Source organism: Alligator mississippiensis, chromosome 13, assembly GCF_030867095.1.
Source record: "Alligator mississippiensis isolate rAllMis1 chromosome 13, rAllMis1, whole genome shotgun sequence".
Taxonomy (NCBI): domain Eukaryota; kingdom Metazoa; phylum Chordata; order Crocodylia; family Alligatoridae; genus Alligator; species Alligator mississippiensis.
This window is the reverse complement of record NC_081836.1, coordinates 28724020-28746685: the sequence shown is the minus strand read 5'-3', so window position 1 is coordinate 28746685 and position 22666 is coordinate 28724020. Positions and strand designations below refer to the sequence as shown.

General features: G+C 44.4%; 1 protein-coding gene across 3 annotated transcripts in view; it reads right to left on the bottom strand.

Moving 5' to 3' along the window:
• The window catches only part of TBC1D24 (TBC1 domain family member 24), a 52400-nt gene extending 30569 nt beyond the window's left edge, over nucleotides 1-21831 (bottom strand). Inside the window, exon 1 of one of the 3 annotated variants that reach the window (XM_059716815.1) lies at nucleotides 21722-21831. In XM_059716815.1, the coding sequence (XP_059572798.1) occupies nucleotides 21722-21783 (62 nt within the window). In that variant the 5' untranslated portion in view covers nucleotides 21784-21831. The other 2 variants (XM_006263218.4, XM_014597468.3) reach the window with 2 other exon arrangements.
• Between the last annotated feature and the right edge of the window lie 835 nt (nucleotides 21832-22666).

Below are 22666 nucleotides of genomic sequence, written 5' to 3'. Positions count from 1 at the left end.
CCTTCCCTCACACCAGACTTACCAGTCAGATGCTGGTCTCCAAGCTGCCAGGCTGTGCTCCTGGCCTTGCACACGCTGTGGCTGCACGCTAGGGCTGTGCGAAGCTTCAGCTGCCGATTCAATTCAGACGAAATTTGACCTGATTCGGCAGCCAAATCTCCAAATCAAACTGGGAGACCCATTAAAAGGCCTGAATCGAATCCGAACCCTCCAAATCAGTTTGGAAAAGACTGAGATTCAGATCCGCCAGGCAGAGGCAGGCTTGGGTGCCCATGGCTGCCCCACCCAGCTCCAGCCTCCTGGCACTTAAAAAAAAGCAAAGAACCGCCCTCCCCACAAGCTGTAGCAGTGGCTGTGGAGGTGCTGGGGCCACATGGCAGATCCCCACCACACAGACCATGCTCCCCGATCTCCCCCTCACCCAGTCCCGCCCCTGATGGCTGCTCTGCCTGGCCCCAGCAACCCAGCAATTAAAAAAAACAACCCCCAAAAACCCCTGTACTCACTGGCTGCAGGAACAGTGATTAAGGCCTCTGGGTGCTTGTGTCAGAGCCCCCCCACACACACCCTGAGGCAGTGGGGGGCAGTGAGGATCACACCCCCACTGGGCACCCATGGTGCAGGTGCAGTGCAGCTTGGCAGGGTGCCGCACACTGTCTGGGAGTAGCTGCGATGTGGGTAGGCCATCCCTGCTGTCTCCCAATGCCCTGTGCAGGGGGGGGGGGGGCGCTTTGCCATGAGCCCTCAGAGGCTGTGATCCCTGCTGCTGCAGCCAGTGAGCACAGGGCTTCCCCCCCCCAAATGCTGAGATGCTGGGGCCAGGCACAGCAGCCACTGGGGGCAGGGGGGAAGATCGGGGAGTGGGGGCTGTGCGGGGGGGGGGCTCTGCCATGTGGCCCCAGAGTCCCCACAGCTGCTATTACTGCTGGTGAGTGCATTTTGGTTATTTTTTTGATTCCCAGACTGCTGGGGCTGGGTGGGGGGGCCATCAGAGGCAGGGTGATTGGGAAGCAGGGGCTGTATGGGGGGCTCTGCCAGGAGGCCCCAGAGCCCCCACAGCCCTTGCTGCATCCAGTGAGTGTGGGGCTTTTTTTCTGGCCTAGAGGGTCCCTTCCAGTCCTGTAAAAGTAGTAGAAAAATAATATGGAAAATAATTTTGCACTGGTTGCAGGATAGGCTGGAAGTGTTTCTAGGTTTAGTTTCATTATTAGTGAGTATAAAGGAGACTGTATAAAGAATTTTATGGTTATGAACCATGCAGTGAATATGGGTATTTCCATATGGAAATGGTGTCAATTTAACAACCAGAAGAAAACCTTATTAGTCTTACCACATCTCCATTCCATAAAGATAACTAGAAGCAGATAAAGTTCATTAATTGTTTCATCACTCGGGCCACTTTGAACAGCTTTCTTACAGTGAACAGAAAGAAAATGTTTCTTTTCACATCTTCAGAAAAGGTTACTATAGACCAAAACTTTTTACTTATAGGAATTCTTTCTTCATACACAGGAACTGGGGGAAAAAAAGGAAATAGCTGAATTACAAAACTATAGAGGAAGATTCAAAATGCAGAAAACCCACTCGTTTTCAATGAAGTTTTAGAAATCATGAACATATTAAAAAGTTGATCTCAGCTGTTTTTATAGTTTGAAACAACAGAATTTTGTTGTTTCTAATATAACTGCCACAGGCTAAAGTGTCATGAAAATGGAACAAGGAAAGAGTTTATTATAGGTATTCTGGATAACTTTGTTCCTTACTCTGTTTAGGAATCTTGTTGATTGCTTATTAAATGTTTGGAATTAAGATTAATGATTTGATGAGGCTGACACTTTACCTACATCCTGCACACTTATGGCATAGCAAGGCATCAATGTTTAGAATCAACATTTTTTTCACTGTAATGAGCAACATTACATGAGCTTAACTGAGTTAACTCTCCCCACTTTCCCAAGCATCTTCTCTACAGTTATACTACTATTTACTCTATAAGGATTGCTAGGCAGTTGCCAAATTCAATTGTGGTGCCCATTTCTATAGCATACTGCATAGCATTCTAACAGAAAGCAAAAAATTTCTTTTGCTGTCCAAATCAAAACCACTACTAACCTCCTGATGATGCTGTAATGCAGAGCCATTTCCTAGCTCTCACTGGTAATACTAGTCAAGTTGCCTTCTGTCTTGCTGAAGCATTACCTAACATTTGCTTTCTGTGCATTCCAGTTATGCTGAGATGTTAGTAGGCATGTGAGCAGATTATCAAAACCACTGCTTTGAAAACTACTGGTTATTAATTTCCACCCCAATTAAAAACAAAACACTCAAACCAACAACAAACATTAAAAGCCCACTACTTGGAGTAGATATACCTTTACATTCTTTGTGAGCACTGAATCATGACTGTGATGTTGATGTTTTATACACCAAGAGGTCTATGACTTGGATGTGAACGCAACAATTTCCGCATGGCACAAAGATATTATAGAAGACACGGAGGTCAACTAGTACATAATTATGCTCTTCCCTTCTCAATCTGTGCAGGGCACCTTTATTTCTTCTCCAGTTTCTTCCACAAGGAGACATTTGTAGCAGCCTACTTCAATAACCAACAAGAGAAGTACCATATCCCAGAAGCAGATATTTTTAAAAGAAATGTAACCAACACCTTTGGTGTTAGCTTGCTTCCTTATGCGAGTACACAAATATTTGCACTAACAGTATGCCATGTTAACACTACAGCTAACTTCTCTATGGGGCACAGCTGTACTGCTACCCGGTGCATCCACAGGTGGCAGATAGTAGAATGACCTTCAGGGAAGGTTAGCTGTGAAATAAGCAGCAGTAACTGCCAAATAAGCAGTCACTGACCAAGCAGCAGCAGCACCACCAGGATGTGGCGAGGACAGCAGATAGCAAAGCTTTCCTTCCTGAAAAGCCACATATATCCTTTGACAGTGCTGTGACATGGCAAGTACAGGTCACCACTATAATAAGCCTGCCCAGCTCCCAGCCATGGATCCACAAGTCCTAAATGGTGGAACAGGAGGAAGAAGGCACTAGAATATCAACAGCTGTGAAGGCGAATGAAGGTGGCAGCAGAATGAGATCCCCAGTTGTCTTGGCCTCTTGCCATTGGAACAAGGTCCCGTTCTGTCAAGAGCCATGTAGAAGCTGATGTGCAGCAGCTTCTCCACGAAGAAGTCATGCACAGGTATGCATTTTCAGCACTTTCCTCAAGTCCTTTGGTAAACAGCTATTGGCAATGGGAGCAGGATTGTGAGGTCTGGAAGCTCCTAGCCATGAACTTTCATGAAGTGGTAATTACAAGAAGGTTATCCAAGTGCTAGACAAGACAGGAGTACAATTCGGCAGCTGTAACTGTCACTAAACAGCCCTCATCAGGATCTGCTCTGCTTGCTCCACTTGGGGAGGGGACTAGAAAAGGTGCCCTAAACATAGCCTGTATACCTTCTGCCTGACTGGATAACCGTGTCCAGTGGGATCCCCTTTATTGCAGTTGAAAATAACAGTGAAGACACCATTTTCAGGAACTGGAACATCAGGACCCTCATGGACAACCCTAATAGTGAATGCCTAGAGCACTGCACTGCAATCATGGCCTGAGAACTCAGGCGACAACATCAATGTAGCTGCACTGAGCGAGGCCCAACAAGTGGGAGATGGGCAGCTCAAAGAACAAGGAGGTGGCTATATCTTCTTCTGGAAGGGTAAACAGGAAGGAGAACATCGACTTCACGGAGTTGGCTTTACCATTAAGAATTAACTCATAAACCAACTCAATGAGTTTCCTAGTGGAATTAATGAGTGCCTCATGACTCTCCATCTTAAACTGGCAGGGAGCCTAAATGCCACTGTCATCAGTGCATATGCCTTAACTCTTGATGCCGCCAATAAAACCAAGAAGGAATTCTATGTCAATCTTAACTAAGTTCTTTCTGATGTTCCGAGGGAGACAAACTTATTTTTTTTGGTGATTTCAATGCCAGAGTCAGAAAGGATTCTAACCTCTGGAATGGAACCACTGGCAAGGAAGGAGTAGGAAAGGTCAACTCCAAAGCATCCTCCTCTTGACCAAATATGCAAAACATGGACCCACCATCACCAACACCCTGGTTCTGCCAGAAAAACAGGAATAAGACATATGGCAATGCTCATAATCTAACCATTGGCACTTGGTTGCCTATGTCATTGTCTGTGTCTGGGATCGCAAAGATATCTGCATCATCCAAGCTATGCTACGAGCTGATGACTGCTGGACTGATCACTGACAAACTGACTCTGAAACGATGGCTGCAGCAGAAGCAATACCAGTGGAAGATTGACGTTGAAGGACTTAAGGATGCAAGTAAGTGAGACCTCTTCTACCAGTACCTCAATGAAAGACTGGTGAATTCCAATCAACAACAATGGAAGAATGTCAGCAGCATGCGGGGTGCCCTCAAAACTAGTCATCAGCACTTGTGAAGAGACACTTGGATTCTCTACCAGGAACAGAGACGCCTGAGCAGGGTGCGGGGCCCAGGGCAAATTAGCCTGTGTGGGGCCCTGCCCCCGGACGCGAGGGAGTCAGCAGTGGATTCAGCAGCAGGGTACTGAGTGGCCAGACATGAAGCCAGCAGCAGTGTGGAGTCACTGCAGCCACTCTGCCCAGTTCTGCAGGGCCCCACAAAGTGCAGGGCCCAGAGCGGTTGGCCCAACTCACCCCCCCCTAGGGACAGACCTGACTAGGGAACATCAAGACTGGTTTGATGAGAATGACTGGGAGGTCCAAGGGTTGACTGAGCTCAAGCACAAGGCCTTTGGTACTTGGCAAAACAACACCAAGTCCAAGCAAAAGAAACTGAATCTCCATGAAGCCAAAACAGAGGTCCAAACAAAGACCCATGATATGAAGAACAAGTGGTGGGAAGACAAGGCTAAGGAGATTCAAATTCTCACTGACATCCATGATATGCGTGGTTTCTCCAGTGCCACCAAAGCTATCTATGGTCTGAGCACTCAGGAACCAACTCCCTTGAGACCTAAGGATGGAGGAGACCTGATCAAGGAAAGAGGAACCATCAATGTTCACTGGAAGGAGAGTTTTGAAGACCTTCTCAATCAAGATTCTGTTGTTGATGAGAGTGCTCTCAACTCCATCCTGCAACACCCAGTCAGAGATTATCTCAGAATCCCTCCAACCCTTGATGAGGTGCAGAAAGCAATCAGCAGATGAAGAATGACAAGGCATCTTGAGCTGATGGAATCCCCGCAGAAATTTTCAAGCAGGGGTGGGGTGTCATCCAGATGTACTACTCCACACTTCCCAAGACAGATGCGCCAATGTTAGTGTACTCCACACTTCCCAAGCAAGTTTTATTTTCCCACCTCAGCCAAGGCATACAACTCAAGAGAAAGGTAGACAAATAGCTTCAGGGACATCCTCAAGGCCAAATTAAAAAAAAAATCCAACATTGATGTCAGCTTGTGGGAGACAACTGCCTAGGACCACCCCAAACGGAGGAAGAATGTGTTGCAAGGATCTCAGGACTTTGAAATCTTATGACAATAACATAAGGTGGAAAACTGGGAGTGGCAGAAACAGTGCATCATGGACCAGATGAAGAATCCAGCACTACTCATCCCACATGGAAACACTTGTCCAAGCTGCAGTAGAGTCTGTTAATCCTGGAAAGGCCTTATCAACCATCTTTGGACACACAGATAAGAAGCTCCCTGCCTCTGCATGCATTCCCAGGAAGGTGGGAATGGGGGTGGGGGCACGTCCCACAGATCTGTGTGTGAGGTGGGGGCAGATGCAATCTGCCTGCCAGCTGCACTGCCATGGCGAGGTGCCCCCTGCCTGCTCAGCAGCAGCAGAGATGGCAGTGTAGAGTTGAGTTGTGCCCACCAACTGCTGCAGGGTGGGCAGGGGGTACCTTGCCATGGTGGTACAGGGCTCATAGGGGGTGGCAGCTAGGGCTGTGCAAAATGGGCTGTATTCGATTCGGATTCGGCCCAAATTGGGGACAGTGATTCGATCCATTGATTTGGATCACTGTCCCCGATTCAATTCGGCCGAATCTGAAGATTCGATGCTGATTCGGTGAATCAGTGATTCAGACACAGGCACGACTTTGAAAGTTTTTTTCTACATACTCTGAGGTCGCAGCACAGCCTGTGATCGCTGCAGTGCTGGGGCACATGGAGCGTTCCATAGGAGCACGAGGGGCTCTCCAGTGTGCTTGGCAGCGAACCTGGAAGTGGACTGGAAGTACTTCCAGTCCACTTCTGGGTCTGCCTGGAAGCACGCTGGGGGGGGTCCCCTGTGTCTCAGCAATCGGCCACAGGGCAACCCTAGGTGCACCCCCCCACACACACCCAGGAGGCACCAGTCGCTGAGCTGGGGGTGGGGGGAAGCGTGGGGGGGGGGTGCACTGGGCCCCCCCGTGCTCTCCCCTGGTGGACCAGGAAGTGGACTGGAAGTGCTTCTGGTTCACTTCCGGGTCTGCTGCCAAGTGCCCCAGGGAGCCCCTCATGCTTCTGTGGGACGCTGCATCTGCCCCAGCACTGTAGCGTTCAGAGACCCTCCTACTTAGAGGTATGTAGAAAAAACATTTAAAGCTGTATCTATGTCCAAATTGCCAAATCTGTCTGAATCTCTCTGAATTGATTCGAAGGGTTCTGATCTGATTTGGGATTCTGACCCAAGATTAAAGGGTCCTCTGATTCAATTTGGAGATTTGTCCACCAAATTGGGCCGAATCTCTGCCAAATTGAGCCAGGGACCGAAGCTTCGCCCAGCCCTAATGGCAGCAGGGTGGGGAGCCCCAAGCCTGAAGCAGGCAGCCCACATCTGCCTCCCCACCCCCATTGGCCCTGCTCTGGCAGAGCCATGGGGGAAGGGGGTGGTATGGAGCATCATCATAGACCTCACCTCCCTGGCAAAAATAGAAGTCAGCACCTATGGCTGGCATGTTTTGGAATGGAGATCTCTTTCAATAGTGTTGCACAGAGTTCAATGGATTCCCTTAATGAGGTTAAACATAGTTCGATCTCTCTATAAATTGCCCCAGGCTTTGTTCACAGCAACAATGACTTCCTCACCACTTAAGCTGAGCTACTGAACCAGCTTTGCCAATATAGATTTGAGTAATGACCTGATGCTAATTTATAAAGTACCTTGAGAATTGGTTAATTGCTTCCCATTCTAGCTTTCTTTATTATTTGGGACACAGCCCTTTAAAATCTAGAAGCCTGCTATGCACTAACACTGGTACTTTCCACATCTCACTTTTAAAAGGTAGTTAACGGATCCTGACAAACCCACAAAAGGGTGAGCTGGGTCATAACACTTAATAATTTATCTTGGGATACCACAGTTGCACATGAAGAACAGTCAAAGCAAACGGGAATTAGGATTCAAGTGCTTCAATTCATAGGGCAGAATTATGGCATTAAACTGCAGCTGAATATCAATTGTGATCCATCTATATTGCATTTAATTACAGCCAAATACACAGAAAAAACAGGAGTTAAAGTCTCCAGTCGGACAAACAGATAATTTGAATTAGTTGCAAAGCAGTTTTCTTACTTAGAAAAGGAAATAGTATTTAATTACCTGAAAAGGTGGCGGGGGGGGGGGGGGGGGGGTTCCAAAGAGGATGGAACTAGACTTTTCTCAGTGGTGACAGATGACAGAACAAGGAACAATCATCTCAAGTTTCAGCAAGGAAGGTTTAGGTTGGATATTATGAAAAACTCTCTTACTAGAAGAGTGGTAAAGCACTGGAACAGGTTAACAGAGAGGTGGTGATGGAATCTTCATCTTTGGAGGTTTTTAAGGCCCAGTTTGACAAATCCCTGGCTAAAATAATATAGTTGGGGATGGTCCTGCTTTGAGCAGGTGGTTGGACTAGATAACCTCCTGAGGTCCCTTTTAACCCTAATTTTCTATGGGCACTTTTATATGTATTCCAGGGCTTGGAGTGGGGAGGAGAGGGGGTGGCACTTTAATTAGCGTGGCTCTGAGAGCCACGCTAATTAAAGTGCCACAATGTCTCATGCATCAGCATGCCTGTGCATCAAGATGGTGGCAGGGAGTTTCAACTAAAATTAATTTGATGAATAATGGCATGAATAATTCTTTCTTCCTTGGTTCTGAATATCCACATACGTAGAGACAGGCAAGTCTCTCTCAACCAAATGTTGTTGATTCAGCCTTATTTTTTCCTCATCATGGAATCAGTCTTTATCCCATTAAGACCATTTTTGTTCTTCCTTGAACTCCCCACAGTTTGCCACCTTCTTACTAACATTCAGCTGCACAGAACAAATACAGTATTGTAGGCAGTCTTGTCAATGTCCTATAGGATGTAGCCACTAGCTCTAATCTCTATTAAGTAATGGCACAATCACTACAAAAAAAAAGAAGAGGAGCCAATTTACTGTCCTATTACACTGCAAATTTGCCTGCATCCCAGTGTCCACTATCATTGTTAGGTCTCTTTGTCCATTACTAACCATAAGCATGTTTCTTTCCATTAAAATGTCTGTACTTCCAATTACTCTCCTCCCCACCCCACTCCCATCCCTCCAAGATATTCTACTTACATTTATTTAGGCTGAATCTCAAATCTCATTCCTTTAGCCAATCCCTCCAGCTCTCTTTGCATTATTTTCTGCCTTGACAGATGTTCATGCTACTTCATTTTACTATTATCTGCAAATGTGGAGTTCCATTATATCCAGAAAAGGGACAAAAGCAGTTGATTGCTTTATCAGGAGCAAATATAGAAATTTTACTAGGTGGGGAGATGAGTAGATAATGGTAATCAGTCCTCAAGCTCTGGAGAACATAAACCATTAAGATAAATCAGCAATGTCTGAAAAAGTGCTCAAATGACTTGGAATGCTAGCATGTATAGACAATGACTATAAGACACCACTAAGCACTGTGTCCATTAGCGTGCTCACACATTAATAATAATGTTGCACCTGTGCAGGTGCAGGCCTACTGAATCCACTCTTTCCACTGATTAACGTGTAGTCGGAAATGCACCATGTACTTATACCATTACATTCAATCCCAAAACCCCAAGAACTCGGTAACAGAAATAGGGATCATTTCTCTAAAAGTGCTCAGCATCTATTACAGATGAGCTTTTAGAAAAGGAAGTACCTGCATAACCACTCTGAACACTAAAATGAACAAAATCCCAACACATCTGGGTCCCAGAAATATAAGTGGATTGTACAGTAGCTTGAATCCCCTGCCTCAACACCAATAATGGTTACTTGTACAGATTGGCAATGGAGAATATTAAAGCTGATCTACGTGATTTGGCCTAGACTAGGGATGTGGAAGGTTAAATGTTTAAAAGATAAACATATTTGTTTAATGCATTACCAGTTACCACTTAGTGTGGGGTGCAGTCTAGAGGGGAAGGGAAGCTGCACAGTGTCCCAGGAACCGGAAGGCAGCAGGGCAGGCAGGAAGGAGGGAGGGAGGAGGAGGAGAAGGGGGACTAGTACCCACAGCCTATAATAGGGGTGGGCAAAATATGGCCTGTGAGCTGCAGCCAGCTCACCAAAGGATTTTGTTTGGCCTGTGGTGGGTCCCTTGGTCCCACCCAGCCCAGGTGTGGGGAGCAGCCCAGGCTGTGGCTTGTGTGGTTGGTCCTGTCGCCCCTGGATGGGCAGCAGTCAGGCTCTGTTTTACAGCAGGCCTGGTAGCAGTGGCTCCTTCTGGCTGGTAGCAGTGGCTCTTTCTGGCTAGAACACTGCCTGCCTGCAAGGGGAAACCCACCATTTCCTCAAGGGAACCTAGGCAACTAGGGGACCCCTAACTGGTAATAGGGGACCCCCCCCCATGCCCTCCTACAGTGCGTGCAGCAGTGGGAGCTGCCCCACCCTCCTCGCGCCCCTCAGGCGAACCACAGTTCCATCCTGCGCGTGCGCCCCCCCAGCAAGGCAGCGCTTGCCTCAGGCCCTGCCTCTTCCCCAGCCCTACTCCCTCCATCACCATGGGGGCCTTGATCTGCCCCCCACCCCCTTCCTTCCCCACCCTCTGTTATTCACCAAACAAAAACACAGACAAAAAAATTTTACAAGCAAATGTTCTTCAATTTCCTGTTCTGCCCCAATACAAATATGTTATAATACATGCTCAAGTTATAAACTCAAAGGGAAACTCAGATAAAATGAGCAAGGAGGGGAAACTAAGACTGTTATTCTCAAATTCCTTTAGCTCTATTAATAAGGAGTACTAGAAAAGGATTTCAATATTTGTGTAGCTTCTGGCTCAGATGGACAGAAGAGGGTGAAATGGTCTTGCAGTAGTTTATAACCGTTCGACCTCGTCATCCCTTGAGACGCTCTGGTGAACAAATGTTCCCCCAGATACTGGTGGTTACCCCTAATAAAATTATAGGTGGCCATCAGATCACCCCTGAGCCTGCGCTTTTCCAGGCTAAAGAGTCCCATAGCTCTCAGCCTCTTGTCATAAGGTCTGTTTTCCTGACCTCTGATCATGCGTGTGGCTCCTCTCTGGACTCTCTTGAGCTTCGCCACATTCTTTTTTGAATTGTGGAGCCCAAAACTGGATGCAGTACTCTAGCTGCGGCCTCATCAAGAACGAGTACAACGGGAGAATGACATCCTGGTGTCATGACCCAAAGGGTATGATTGTGTGTGCGCTTCGGCACTGCAGAATTATTTCCCGCCACTTGGAGCTTTCTTTGCAGGGTGCAATTCTCAGTTGCATAGAGACAACCCTGGTGCAAAGGAGTTCCCGCCACCCGTATGTAAATTTGTTTCCCACTATTGGCTGTTGCTAATTTATTCCCACGTGGCAGCTAGTGATTGGCTTGCTGGCCATATATGAGGCTTGAGCGGTTTCCGCCCAAGTTGGAGGAGAAGGAGGACTTCACATCTTGTGAAGAACTCTAAGCGCGCTGTGGAGCTTAACGAACCCAGCGTGTGCCTTAAGAAGGATATAGGGGCCTGATCAACCTCTAGCCTCTCCCCGTTGCCGCACGATCCCTCGACGTACCCTTCCCTGCGCGCTCGTGGAGAGTCACCTTTCAGACTCTCATCGTGGTATCCAGAGCTCTTCTCGGGTTATTTTGTCTGGTTGATTTGATGGGCTTGCGGTTCTAGAGCTCTCAGCCGGCCTTGGACTAGAGTTCGCGGTTAGAACTCTTGTCCGCTCTTCTTTTCTATCTGTAACTGCAACGCAAGCAAGTTTTCCTGCCTGCACCGCAACCATCTACAGTGTAAGTAAAATAATCTTTAATCAACCTCTACGCGTCCGTGCCTAATTCTAGTCCGCCGTGCCGAATTCCCCGACCCATGTGCCAGGGCTGCTGGCCACAGCCCGCCGTGCGCCCCCGAAAGCCTCAGACCGCTCCCGGCCCGCACACCTGGGATTTGCTTGAGAAGCATTTATGGCTGCAAGCCAGCATTTTGCTGGCTTTACTAGCAGCAGCACCACACTGAAGGCTCATGTTCATCTTGTGGTCAATCATGACCCCCAAGTCCCTTTCTTCCGTAGTGTTAGTCAGCGTAGCACTGCCAAGCCTATAAGCATGCTGTGGGTTTTTCTTCCCAAGGTGGAGAACCTTGCATTTTTCAGTGTTAAACACCATCAGGTTCTCATCCGCCCATTTCCTGAGCCTGTTGAGGTCAGCCTGGATCACCCTGCTGTCCTCAGATGTGGATGCTTTACCCCAAAGTTTGGTGTCATCGGTGAACTTGACAAATCTGCTTCTGACTCCAGTGTCCACATCATTAATGAAGATGTTGAATAATATAGGCCCAAGGACAGAGCCTTGAGGGACCCCACTGGTCACAAGACACCACACCGATTGACTTCTGTCAACCACCACCCTCTGGGTTCAACCACAGAGCCAATTCCCCAGCCAGCGGATCGTGGTGGACCCGAGGCTGCAGTTGGCCAGTTTTGCCAAGAGGTGATCATGGGATACCAGATTGAAACTTTTTTAAAGTCAAGATATACAACATCAATCTCCTCTCCCTTGTCCAGGTGATAGGTCACCTGGTCGTAAAAGGAAATAAGATTTGTCAAGCAAGTTCAAGTTCAACTTGAATTCTGTACATGGCCTTTTTATGTAACAATTTGTATGGGTTTAACTAAGAGTATTTTAAAACTGATTTAATTAAACCAATGCAAACACCTGTCTGGACAGTCAAGTCAATATAAAGCTTCAGTAAACTTGATTTAATCTATTTTTTAATCAATTAAGAGTGCCCAGTGCTGTGTGCATGTATAGATACAGCCTTAATATGACAGCCTAAGCAGGGCATCAAGAGGACATCTATGTTAGTGTAACATGCAGGAAAATGGAACTGGGCAAGTATGCAATGTAATGTCAATTTAAGACTACTCTGTTCTTCCCTAAATTTGATGCTAAGGGTCTGCAACTTTTCCTGTGAAAGAGACAAGCTGGTTGATACTAATGCACCTTGCACGCTCACTTAAAAACCAAAGTTATTATTTTATAAACAGATGTATTCCTCCCTTTTCCTCCACCCCCTGCCAAAAAAAAAGTAACAAAATCCAGTGAGATTTTTTTGCCAGGACTCTCAGAAACAGCAGCATTATCAAGGGTATCAGATTATTAACACATAATCCCTTTCCTGAAAGGAGTAATTTCCAAACAGCAAGTGTCACAATAAAGAGGAGGATGATCTCTTTACATGAGAGAGAGAGAGAGAGAGAGAGCGTGCGAGCAGGTACTGGCACCAAACCAATGGCAATATGCTCCTTACTTCATTTTCTAAGTGTAATCTCAAGCTGCATGCCAAAAACTGCACACAAATACTGCTTGAGCAATAAATTGCCATATTACAGTGCTTACCCTCTAGTTTTTCCCAAAGTTATGCTTCACTGGTAAAGCTGTAGTTTAGTACTATACAACAATGTAAAAGCAAAAAGGCTACAGTCCTTTCAGAAATGAAAACACAAGTGCACAGTATTTAACCAACAAATCCATCACTGAAAACAACATCTTTATGGATACTGCCACAGAAAATGAAGGAGCAAAGAGAGTTATTTAAATATTAAATAAGCAATAGGGATGTAAAATCCTAGCAGGAACAAGGAGTAATAGAATTTTGCTTCCCTATAGTCGGGCAACTAATGTTGAGGGTACAGGGCTGACCTAAAACTAGCTACCCTGAAGTAAAAATCTGTCTGTGGTCGACTCCACTAGCACAAAATGGCTATCACAATATTATATATCAGAGTGACAGGAGACTAAGGATTTAATTACCTGCTTATCCTTAGCACTTGTCCTTCAGATGAGATATGAAGCATACTGACTAAATAGAACAAACACTGTATGAATATTATGCATGTACATATGGTTTATGGATGGATGCCCTCAGTCTCAAAGGCTGTGCATCTGGCAGTGTTCACAAGAAATAATTGTACAGTTTTAAAAGCTACAATGTAGCTCAGTTAGAGAAGGAAGTAAGGTGCATCTTGCTATTGGTTTGGTGCCAGTACCTAATCTCTGTCATGAGAAGAGATCCTCCTCCATTTTGTTGTGACACTTGCCATTTGGGAATTACTCCTTGAAGGAAAGGGATTATCCGTTAATAATCTGATATCCTTGATAAGGCTGTTCTTTCTGAGAATCCTGGCAAAAAGCTCCAAGTACATGCACTTTATGGCTTTAGTCGCTCATGATTATAGCCACCCAGTATAACTGCACTTTTAGTGCAATATGACACAAAGATGAAGCATAAGATTCTTGTAACACAGTAGCGTGGTGTTTACCTGCTCTTTCTGTCACTTTGTAATAAGTAGCTTACTCTGAATCTACATGAACACAAGCGTATATACCACACAATAGCTTTGTAAATTGCAGAGTCTAAATCACACACACTTTCGCTGATATCTTCGTACCACAGATTCATGCTAGGCTTTTTCCATCCCATCCTATTCAAAATACTGGCCTTGTTAAAAATTCTATAGAACTCGCAAGATTACATATGAAGTATAGAGCTCCTCCTGACTTCTGGGACTGTCTAGAGAAGAAGTGTTCACTACATGGATGATAGGCTTTGAATTCTTTTTTTCAGATTTGTTGCTACCAGCTCTGAAACTGGAAGACATGTGTAGTACCCTCATCAATTGCAGACCTGTCAAAACTATGTATCACTCCTAACACAACCTAAAGCAGGGGTGGGCAATTATTTTGGGTGGAGAGCCACTTACTGAGTTTTGGCAAGCCATTGAGGGCCACATGGCAGGCAGACCAGGGCAGATAAATATTATTTTTCTACATTTTTAGGGGCCCCACAGGCTGGATAGAATGGCCTGGTGCGCCACATCCGGCCTGCAGGCCACATTTTGCCCACCCCCGACCTAAAATCTGGTTTAAAAAAAATGACACCTTTTTAACTGCCAGCAGATTCAGTTCTGTTTTGAAACGATGAAATAGGACACTATTGCAACACATTTCAACTGAACTAATGTTTTTTTAGTTGTTTTCTCTTCCTTGGAAACCCTCTAACAGGATGATCCACTTTGTAATGGTTTGCATTCTGCTGGCACAGCTATACCAGCTGAGAGTGTGAGGTCAGTTGTTCAGATGATGAAACTATGCCAGAAAAAACTCCTAAAAAACAAAATAACCATCTTTCTATAAACCAACAACCTTACTATAAATGCATCTATGCTGATATTGCTTTTGCATGTTTCGTTTTCAGTATTCTGGGAAGTGTTGCTTTATTCTCTGTAAGGAAATGCTGCATTATTGACTGGGGATTCTGCTAAAACAGCCATGCCAGCAAAGACTGTGATGTTGATAGGTCCTTAGTTCATGATCTCTTCTTCCCAGGACAACAGTTTTGAACAGCTAATATTAGCCTTTAACAGTATGCTTCCAAAGCTCAACTAATGAAATACTAATTTTGCCCCGTAGTTTAAACAGCAGAAAGACCGAAGAAAATGATAAACATCAGGTTACAAAGTCCAAGAGAATGAAGACTGCGGATAGTTTCCGCTTCTCTCTGCAAATCATTCAAAATAGTAGTTGAATCCACAGTTAGTCTTCATCATTATATGCTCCCATCAACACACGATCCAAGTCAGTCAATCATTAATATAAAGTAATTAGTTATATCTGGTTTTATAGCATGTGGTCACATGACCTTCTGGACAAAACAAGTCTGCAAGGCCAAACACAAGCATTCCTTATTCAAACTGCAGTTGCACTAACACTAGAAGACAGAGAAATTATTGGGCAAATACATCAAGAATTATAGTGGGACTAGCCAGTAAAGGGATCCATGTGAACAAATATTTCTTTAATCCCAACTTCAGGAATTTAGTATTCTATTTGCCTCAGGGTTTCATGAAAGGCACCCTTCCTTGCAGTCCTCATGCTTCAGTCACAGAACAAGCCTGTGCACGGAGAACAAATAGCTACTCTTTATTTTTTCATAGCATTATTTGCATTTTTCTTTTTTCAAGCATTTGGTTTGTGAAAATTCACACCCCACTAACTTTAAGATACAGAATTTTAGGGATTTGATCCGTCTAGTTATAAACCAGCATAAAGTCACCTTTTATAGGTGACTTAACACTGTCCAATCTGGGTAATGAGTACCCTAAATGGCCAGGCATACCACATGGTTATTTTATGCTCTGCTACCAGTATCTTGCTTGTCCCCACTACATCAAGCTTTGACAGAAGTGCAATCAAGGGCACCGTTATTATCTAAACACCCCCCCACAGTCGCATGATCAGAATAGTCACCTTGGTTTTGGACGTACTGAGACACACAAACAATCTAGACTGGTTTGCTTACCTGTTCTTGCATTTACAAAAAGCACACCCTCTACTATGATTTCATTTTCACCTATCACATTATGCTGTAAGGCTCCTATCTGATTTCCACAGCAGCCTCCTAAAAACATGCAAATTTAAGGTTCTCTAAGGGCTTAACAACATAACAGGATTTCTATTTTTACTACTTTCACTGTTTAACCTGTGGCTACTTTGCAGTCTCATTATTTCTGGGGAGGAATGACTAATCAAAGTTACCCAACCATAAGTGCTTCTGTGTATGATGGTAGGAAAAATCTGAAGAGACATGAGGTGTAAGTAACATTTTTTTAAGTATGCTTTATTGTTTGCATTCTATATTCTTCGTTGCATGGAATCAGGCCAAAGGTTTACTCTACATTAACATATTTTTTTTGCCTATATAGCTAAACTAACAAACCCTGCTAGTACATACAGCTTATATAGATAAACCAGTAATTTTGCCAGCATAGTTTATTAAACTAGTTCCCCAGATGAGATAAGAGATAATATAAGGCAATAATATTTTTTAGCTAACACAACTGCATCTATATAGAGTTTTGACCATTATAAAACGGAGCCTTAAAGATGTAACTTTGCTAAGTACAGACAGTCAAAAAACCCAAGGCTGAACCAATTTAATTTTCACAGGTTACTTTAAACTGTGTAGATTGAACCAATAAGCAAGTGAACAGACATTCACATGTGATTCAGGAAACGTAGCCACATGCCTGCAGTGGCCCAGGCCAGAACCCAGGAGGACGCCAGAGCATACCTCCCTGCTCCGCTGGAGCAGACAGCTTGGGCCAAGGCTAGCCCGCTTACCCTGGGGGGGGGAGGGGGGGAAGAATGCAAAGCATCCTGGGATGCAGAGGGACTGAGAGTAAACCTGAATCTGGAGGGGATCTGGGAGAGAAGGTCAATAAACCGATTTAAGCTAGATCAGATAAGTCTGATACTACATCAATCCAGATTTATTTTAAACCGGTTTTGGCCATTTTGAAAATGTTTTAAATGTACTAAATTTCTGTTGTGCTAGAAACTGGAACCAATTTCTGATCACTTTTTTGGTTTATGTTTAATTTCTGTCACTAGCCATAAAGCTTCATAGACATGCCCCAGGGAGGTGAGGGGCACTTTAATTAGCAAGCCACGCTAATTAGAAGTGCCTGAGTGTCACGTGCATTAGCATCCCTATGGTTGTTCAACGAGCTTTCATTCAAAGCACCCCACTGTCATTTTTCAGCACGGAGCATGGGAAAACTGTTTAACGCATCAGTTATATCAAGGAAATTAAATGAGACTATTTTAAACTCATTTTGGTTTGTTTTTATTAATTAAAATAGTCTCTGTAAAATCTCTCTCCTTTTACAATGAAAGGCTAAAAATGTTCTCAAAAGACACTTAAGTCATTTAGCTATTTTTAAAATAAGATTAGGAAAGATCAAGTGTTAAATTCCTGATACTACTTAAAAAAGGAGAAAACTTCAAAACATATTTGATCTCCTTCACACATACAGAAGAAAGGCCTAGCTCTTCATATCAGCTTCCCCCTCTTTCACACACATTGAACCCTTGCATGTCACCTCTACAGGAATCATAATGTTTTCAAGTTTTCTATATTAAAAAAGATCTTTTAAACTTCTAATTTGTCTTATCATTTGCTTTCAATTTAAACTGAAAAACAGACCCCTTTATCTTTTTAGTCTTGTGCAACTGATCCACAGTTCCCATGCAAAGGTGACTTAATCTTGTTTCAAGATGTTAGGACTCATTTACCTCCTAACCACAGCTGCACTCTTTGTGATTACTGCAAACAATTAGAAAATGTCAAGGAAACAGTTTTACACTGAATTATTAAATCTTATTTATGCAGAAGATGCATTTTAACAACAGTGGCATGGTTTACAAACTCACCCTATAACATGGTTTGTAGTCTAACCCTACTAATGAAAACTAATTGTTGAAACATGGAGACCATACCACTTGAGAGCACACTGGTTCCAGCAAGATCCCAATAGATATGAACGTAAAAAGAGCCATATCTGGAGCCAGTTCTTTACAACTCTTGGATTCTTGCTCTGATTTCCTGTGTGATATGATTTCTCCTATGAGTTCAAGGAAGTGCATTTTCTCCCATCAAACATGCAACCCATGCTTTAAAAATAAGCCAAAGAAAGATACTTCTATTAAGCCTTGACACTCTAGTCTTGCCGATAAAATATAGCTAATGTTTTTAAGAACAAAGTAAGCTGCAGTACTGAATTATATTCCCCAAAATGCTGGAAGATGGAATTTAAAATTCAAAGGTTTAAGAGCATCATACTATTTTACTGGGGCAGAGAAACTGTGATAGGTGAGTAGGAATGAAAAGAATTAAAGAAAAAAAAAAAAAAAGGAGAAATATTTCTTCAGTAGCCGTTGTGGGTGCATTTGTTTCTCTATGTAGACAAAATTATTTCAGTACATGACTGGCTTTTTTCAGTTTAATCTTACTTGTCTCCAAGCAACAGAAACTAAAATGAAAAAGCCACTCTCATACCCCAATCAAGATTCATCTTCAACACAAAATTAACTTATATCTCAGATATAGTCCATAACCTGAGCCCTGTCCACACACTAGATGCAGTTAACTCAAACTGAATGGCTTGTCATGGAGCAAGACCGAAGGTTGAGTTAGAAAAAAATTAGTCAGCTATTAAACATATTGCCTGTCTTACCTCAATATAACTTAATACATAAAAAAAACTGTTAAAGAAAAAAAATGACTATCCCACAGGAATCAAAAGCCTTGAACAGGCTGCCATAAATAACAGTGACAATTGGTAAACAAAGTAAGATACATTCCCAGTTGCATAAAGTTTACAATCTGAGAGAAAACAAATACAAAATAAATACGGAACTACAGTTTAGTTTAAGGACTCAATGGGGTTTCTTTGTTTTTTTAAAAGGAGAGAAGGCAATTTCTGGACAAGGAGACATGCAAAGGCAAACGGACAAAAATAAAGGCTGCAGCAAAGAGAATGAAATGGGAAGAGCATAGGAAGTTAGTTCAGACTCAAGCTAACATTTACAAATGTTACTGTTTATCACTATTTTAATTATTGATACTATATGAAAAGCAGAGAGCTCTTTTCCTTTTCATTTGGACTCTAGCAACATAAGCACCTGTATACTTTCAAATATTAATGACACAATAGGTATTCAGTACAAAGATGCCCCATGGACATTACTGTGAAACACTATCCACCGGCTTCTTGTAAAGGACAATGGATATGCATATCATGTACTACCTGAAAATAGGTAATGACAAGGTACTAATGTGAAACGCTGCTGGAGCCCCAGTGAGCAAGGTCAGTGCTGTGGAAAGGAGAATGTGCAACTTGAGTCCTCACTGCTTTATACTGGCCATTGCAATGACAGGCTCCTCACAGTTACTGACAGCATGCAGGCAAAGCAAACGAAGGATGGTTCAAGGCATAAACTGCAACATTGGTATTCTGCTTAAGACAACCTCTAGGATGTTCAGCATGGAAAGAAACCAGCTATCCAGCATGTATGCAGCAACCTTCACAGCACAGGGGACTGCCTCAGGTGACCCAGACATGACCAGTCTTGTTGCAGGGGGGCCACATCATACTTGAATCTGTTATACTGGTTCCAGGGGCAGTATGGAAATCCAAAGTCAGAAACAGGTTTGCAGTAACAAACCAGCATATAGTTTTTAAGAGTGAAATCCTTAGCTCATGAAGATCTACATTACTATGTTTAAAAGAGAATCTGGTCAAGATTACCGTTTTACTTCTTACAAGGAAGGGATCAGCTGCAGATCAAAACTTCTGGTTACCAGTTTCTTCATGTACTTTGTGTAATAATTAATGCGGCCATGTTACATGACAAAATGGGCATGAAAAAGGAAGATTAGGACTAAATGTTATCAATAGCCACAGGGCTTAAAATCTGTTTTGAGACATTACTCTGATATAATCACAGAGAAGCACAAGTATCTGTCACTACCTTGCAATTAAATATAACAGGAGACAACAATGATTTAAATGCCTTGCAAAATCTAGATACAACAGGACAAACTGATGCCAAAATCTAATTGAAAGTCACTCAACATAGGTTCTTTGGCAAATTCTGTCATTAAAAGATATACCCAAGGGAAGAATGTAATCATTATAGCTCATCTTTGATCCCAGATACAAATGGCAAACTGTGCATGCTTGTGCAAAGCTTTTGATAGGCATTAAACCAAATGAAGTAGCTAATTTGTGAAGAAAGGCATAATGAAAACCCATGCAGTCAAATCTTAAGACTAGATCTTCAATTTACTTTCCCAAGCTGAATTAAGTGTAGGTGCTGTGTCATCTGCCTTGATCACTGGAACCATACAGCCAGAGAAAACAGACATGATAAGGAGGGTCAAGAATTCCTGTGTTGTCTTGAAAAAGTACATCGGTCACCATGTGTAAGGGCCATTTCTACAGTATGCACCAAAATGAAATAGCATATTATGTTATTTAAATTTAACTTTTTGACATTCCACTAATGGAAATGGTTATATTTTACAAGTATATCAGAAAAACCTGTAAGTCTCTGCACATAATTTATATGCACAAGTTCTCAATCTCATAACAACACGCAGCTTGACTACATGTTCTAAGCACTGTACCAGCATCTAGAGAGATATCAAATAAAATAAACTGCATTTGTTAAGAGGTACTCTACTTATTTGGTGCTGCAAAACACTGTTTTTGTTTTATTTATTAAGCATATTATTAATTTGTAAAATGTGGTAATATGCTAATGCCCGAAGGGCTCACTGTGGAACTTAGCAAAATTCTGCTGCATTTCTGAAACTCCAAGTCATGCTTTAACAGTTATCGTTTGTTCCAGTTTTTTTCCCTGGACTTATTTTGGTCCTTTTCTCTTATACACATCTAGATATTGGACAATATGTTTATTATCAAAACAGAGCTGAAAAAAAAGTCACACCCAGAATTTAATTGGCAACTCATGATTTGAATCAGCTGCTATTAAAAATCAACTAACATAAGAGAATGAAGAAGCTCTGCTGTAACTGAGCGGGAGGGAACAGTCCTCACACGCTTCACCGCTAACACCTCACGGTTGAGCTTTCCAGATCAGAGATGTGGAGCCTGGTGTCGTTTCAGTCCTACTTTGAGTCTGGTACTGCGCGCACACCAGGGAATTCTTATAGGGTTTAAAACCAACACGATAAGGAGCTACCCAGCGCATTTCAGTTTTGTTGAAGTGGTTTCCATCATCCATCAGCTACAGACAACTTTAATTCGACATCAAACAACCCCGATCACATGAGTAAAAACACAGAAATAGGGACTTCAGTTTGAGCCTGAGCTTGTCACTTGTGTTTCTACAACAACTGCCCGGTAATCACTAACATTTCAGATTGCTTATGGTGTCAACACTCGTGCCAACTGCTGGAGAGGCCAAAGCAACGCCCGCCTCTTCCACCGAGCCCGCGCTGCCCCACCTCCCCGCACCGCCGCGACTGCCCCGGCACTGGCCCGAAAACGGGGCTGCCCCCCGCTGCGCAGCCCCCCGCCCGAGCCCAGAGCAGCAGGCGGCCCTGTGCGCCCTGCTCGTCTTCCTCCAGGCAGCGCCCACCGCGAGCCCCGCTGCTCGTTCCGCACCGCGCTGCCCCCGGCACGGCACGGCACGGCACGGCCCCCGCCTCTCCCGCCCGCAGCCCCAGGCCGGGCGCTGACTGCCCTGCCCTGCCCTGCCTTACCCGCCCCTCCCCTCCCCCGACCGAGCCCCGCTACCCGCCCTTACCCGCCCCGCTCGGGCACCAGCTGCTCCGGCCTGCCAGGCCTGCGCAAGCGCACACGCACCTCCCACAGGGACCGGCGCGACAGCCAGTTTTTCCCTCCACAGAACAGACGCGGCAACGCATGCGCACAGGGACGGCCTCGCGGGAAGCCTTCTGCGTCTGCGCGAGGCCTGTAGGCGCGGGAAGAGTGATGGTAGCGTGCTGGTCTTGTCCGGGCGCGGAGTCGGGGTGCTCCCGTCATCACTGCGCCGGGGCGTGCCCGCTCGGCTGCGGGGAGGGGGCTCACCCCAGAGCAGGATGCGGGTTGCCTGCGGGCACTGGAGCCAAGAAGGGCTCGCCTCTCCCTCCATGCCCTTTCTCCCTCCCTGCAACTAGGGCAGTTTCCGTTTCCCTGAGGCAGGTCTGCTGCTCTGTACCCTCCGTCTGAGGGACCATGATGCGCAACTCTTCCAGTGCTTCAGAAATGTCACATGTAGGAGCAGTGATGCCACCTGAGCGCAGCTGCAGGGCATTTGTGGGGTGCTGGGGAATGAGGGACGAGGCCTCAGTTTGGCACACGGCTGCAGCAGTGACTTACTGTATGACCTAGTCTCTCTCGCTATCCCCTCGTGAAGTTGTGATAGTAAGGGCAAAAGAAGGGTCCAATTGTGTCAGGCAGCAGTCCATTGAGCCCAGCATCTTGTTTTAAACAGTGGCAAACAGGGCGTGTCTAAAGTAGTCTATCCCTTCTCAAACTTCATGTGGCATCAAACATCACTGATCTGGGGGTGCCAGAGGATGCATCGTTGATTGTTTTATGTAATAGCCCTCAATGGACCTAATATTTATTATGGTAAAATGAATAATATTTATTCAACCTTGTAAAATGGTTTGAAATAGTGAAAGGAAAAATACACAGCAGTGACAACTATATCTAATACTTTAGTGAAAACGATCCTTCTAGGGATTGCTTGCTATTCAGTAACATTTTTTTTAGTTTGGAATAGCTAGGTCAGAAACCAATTCC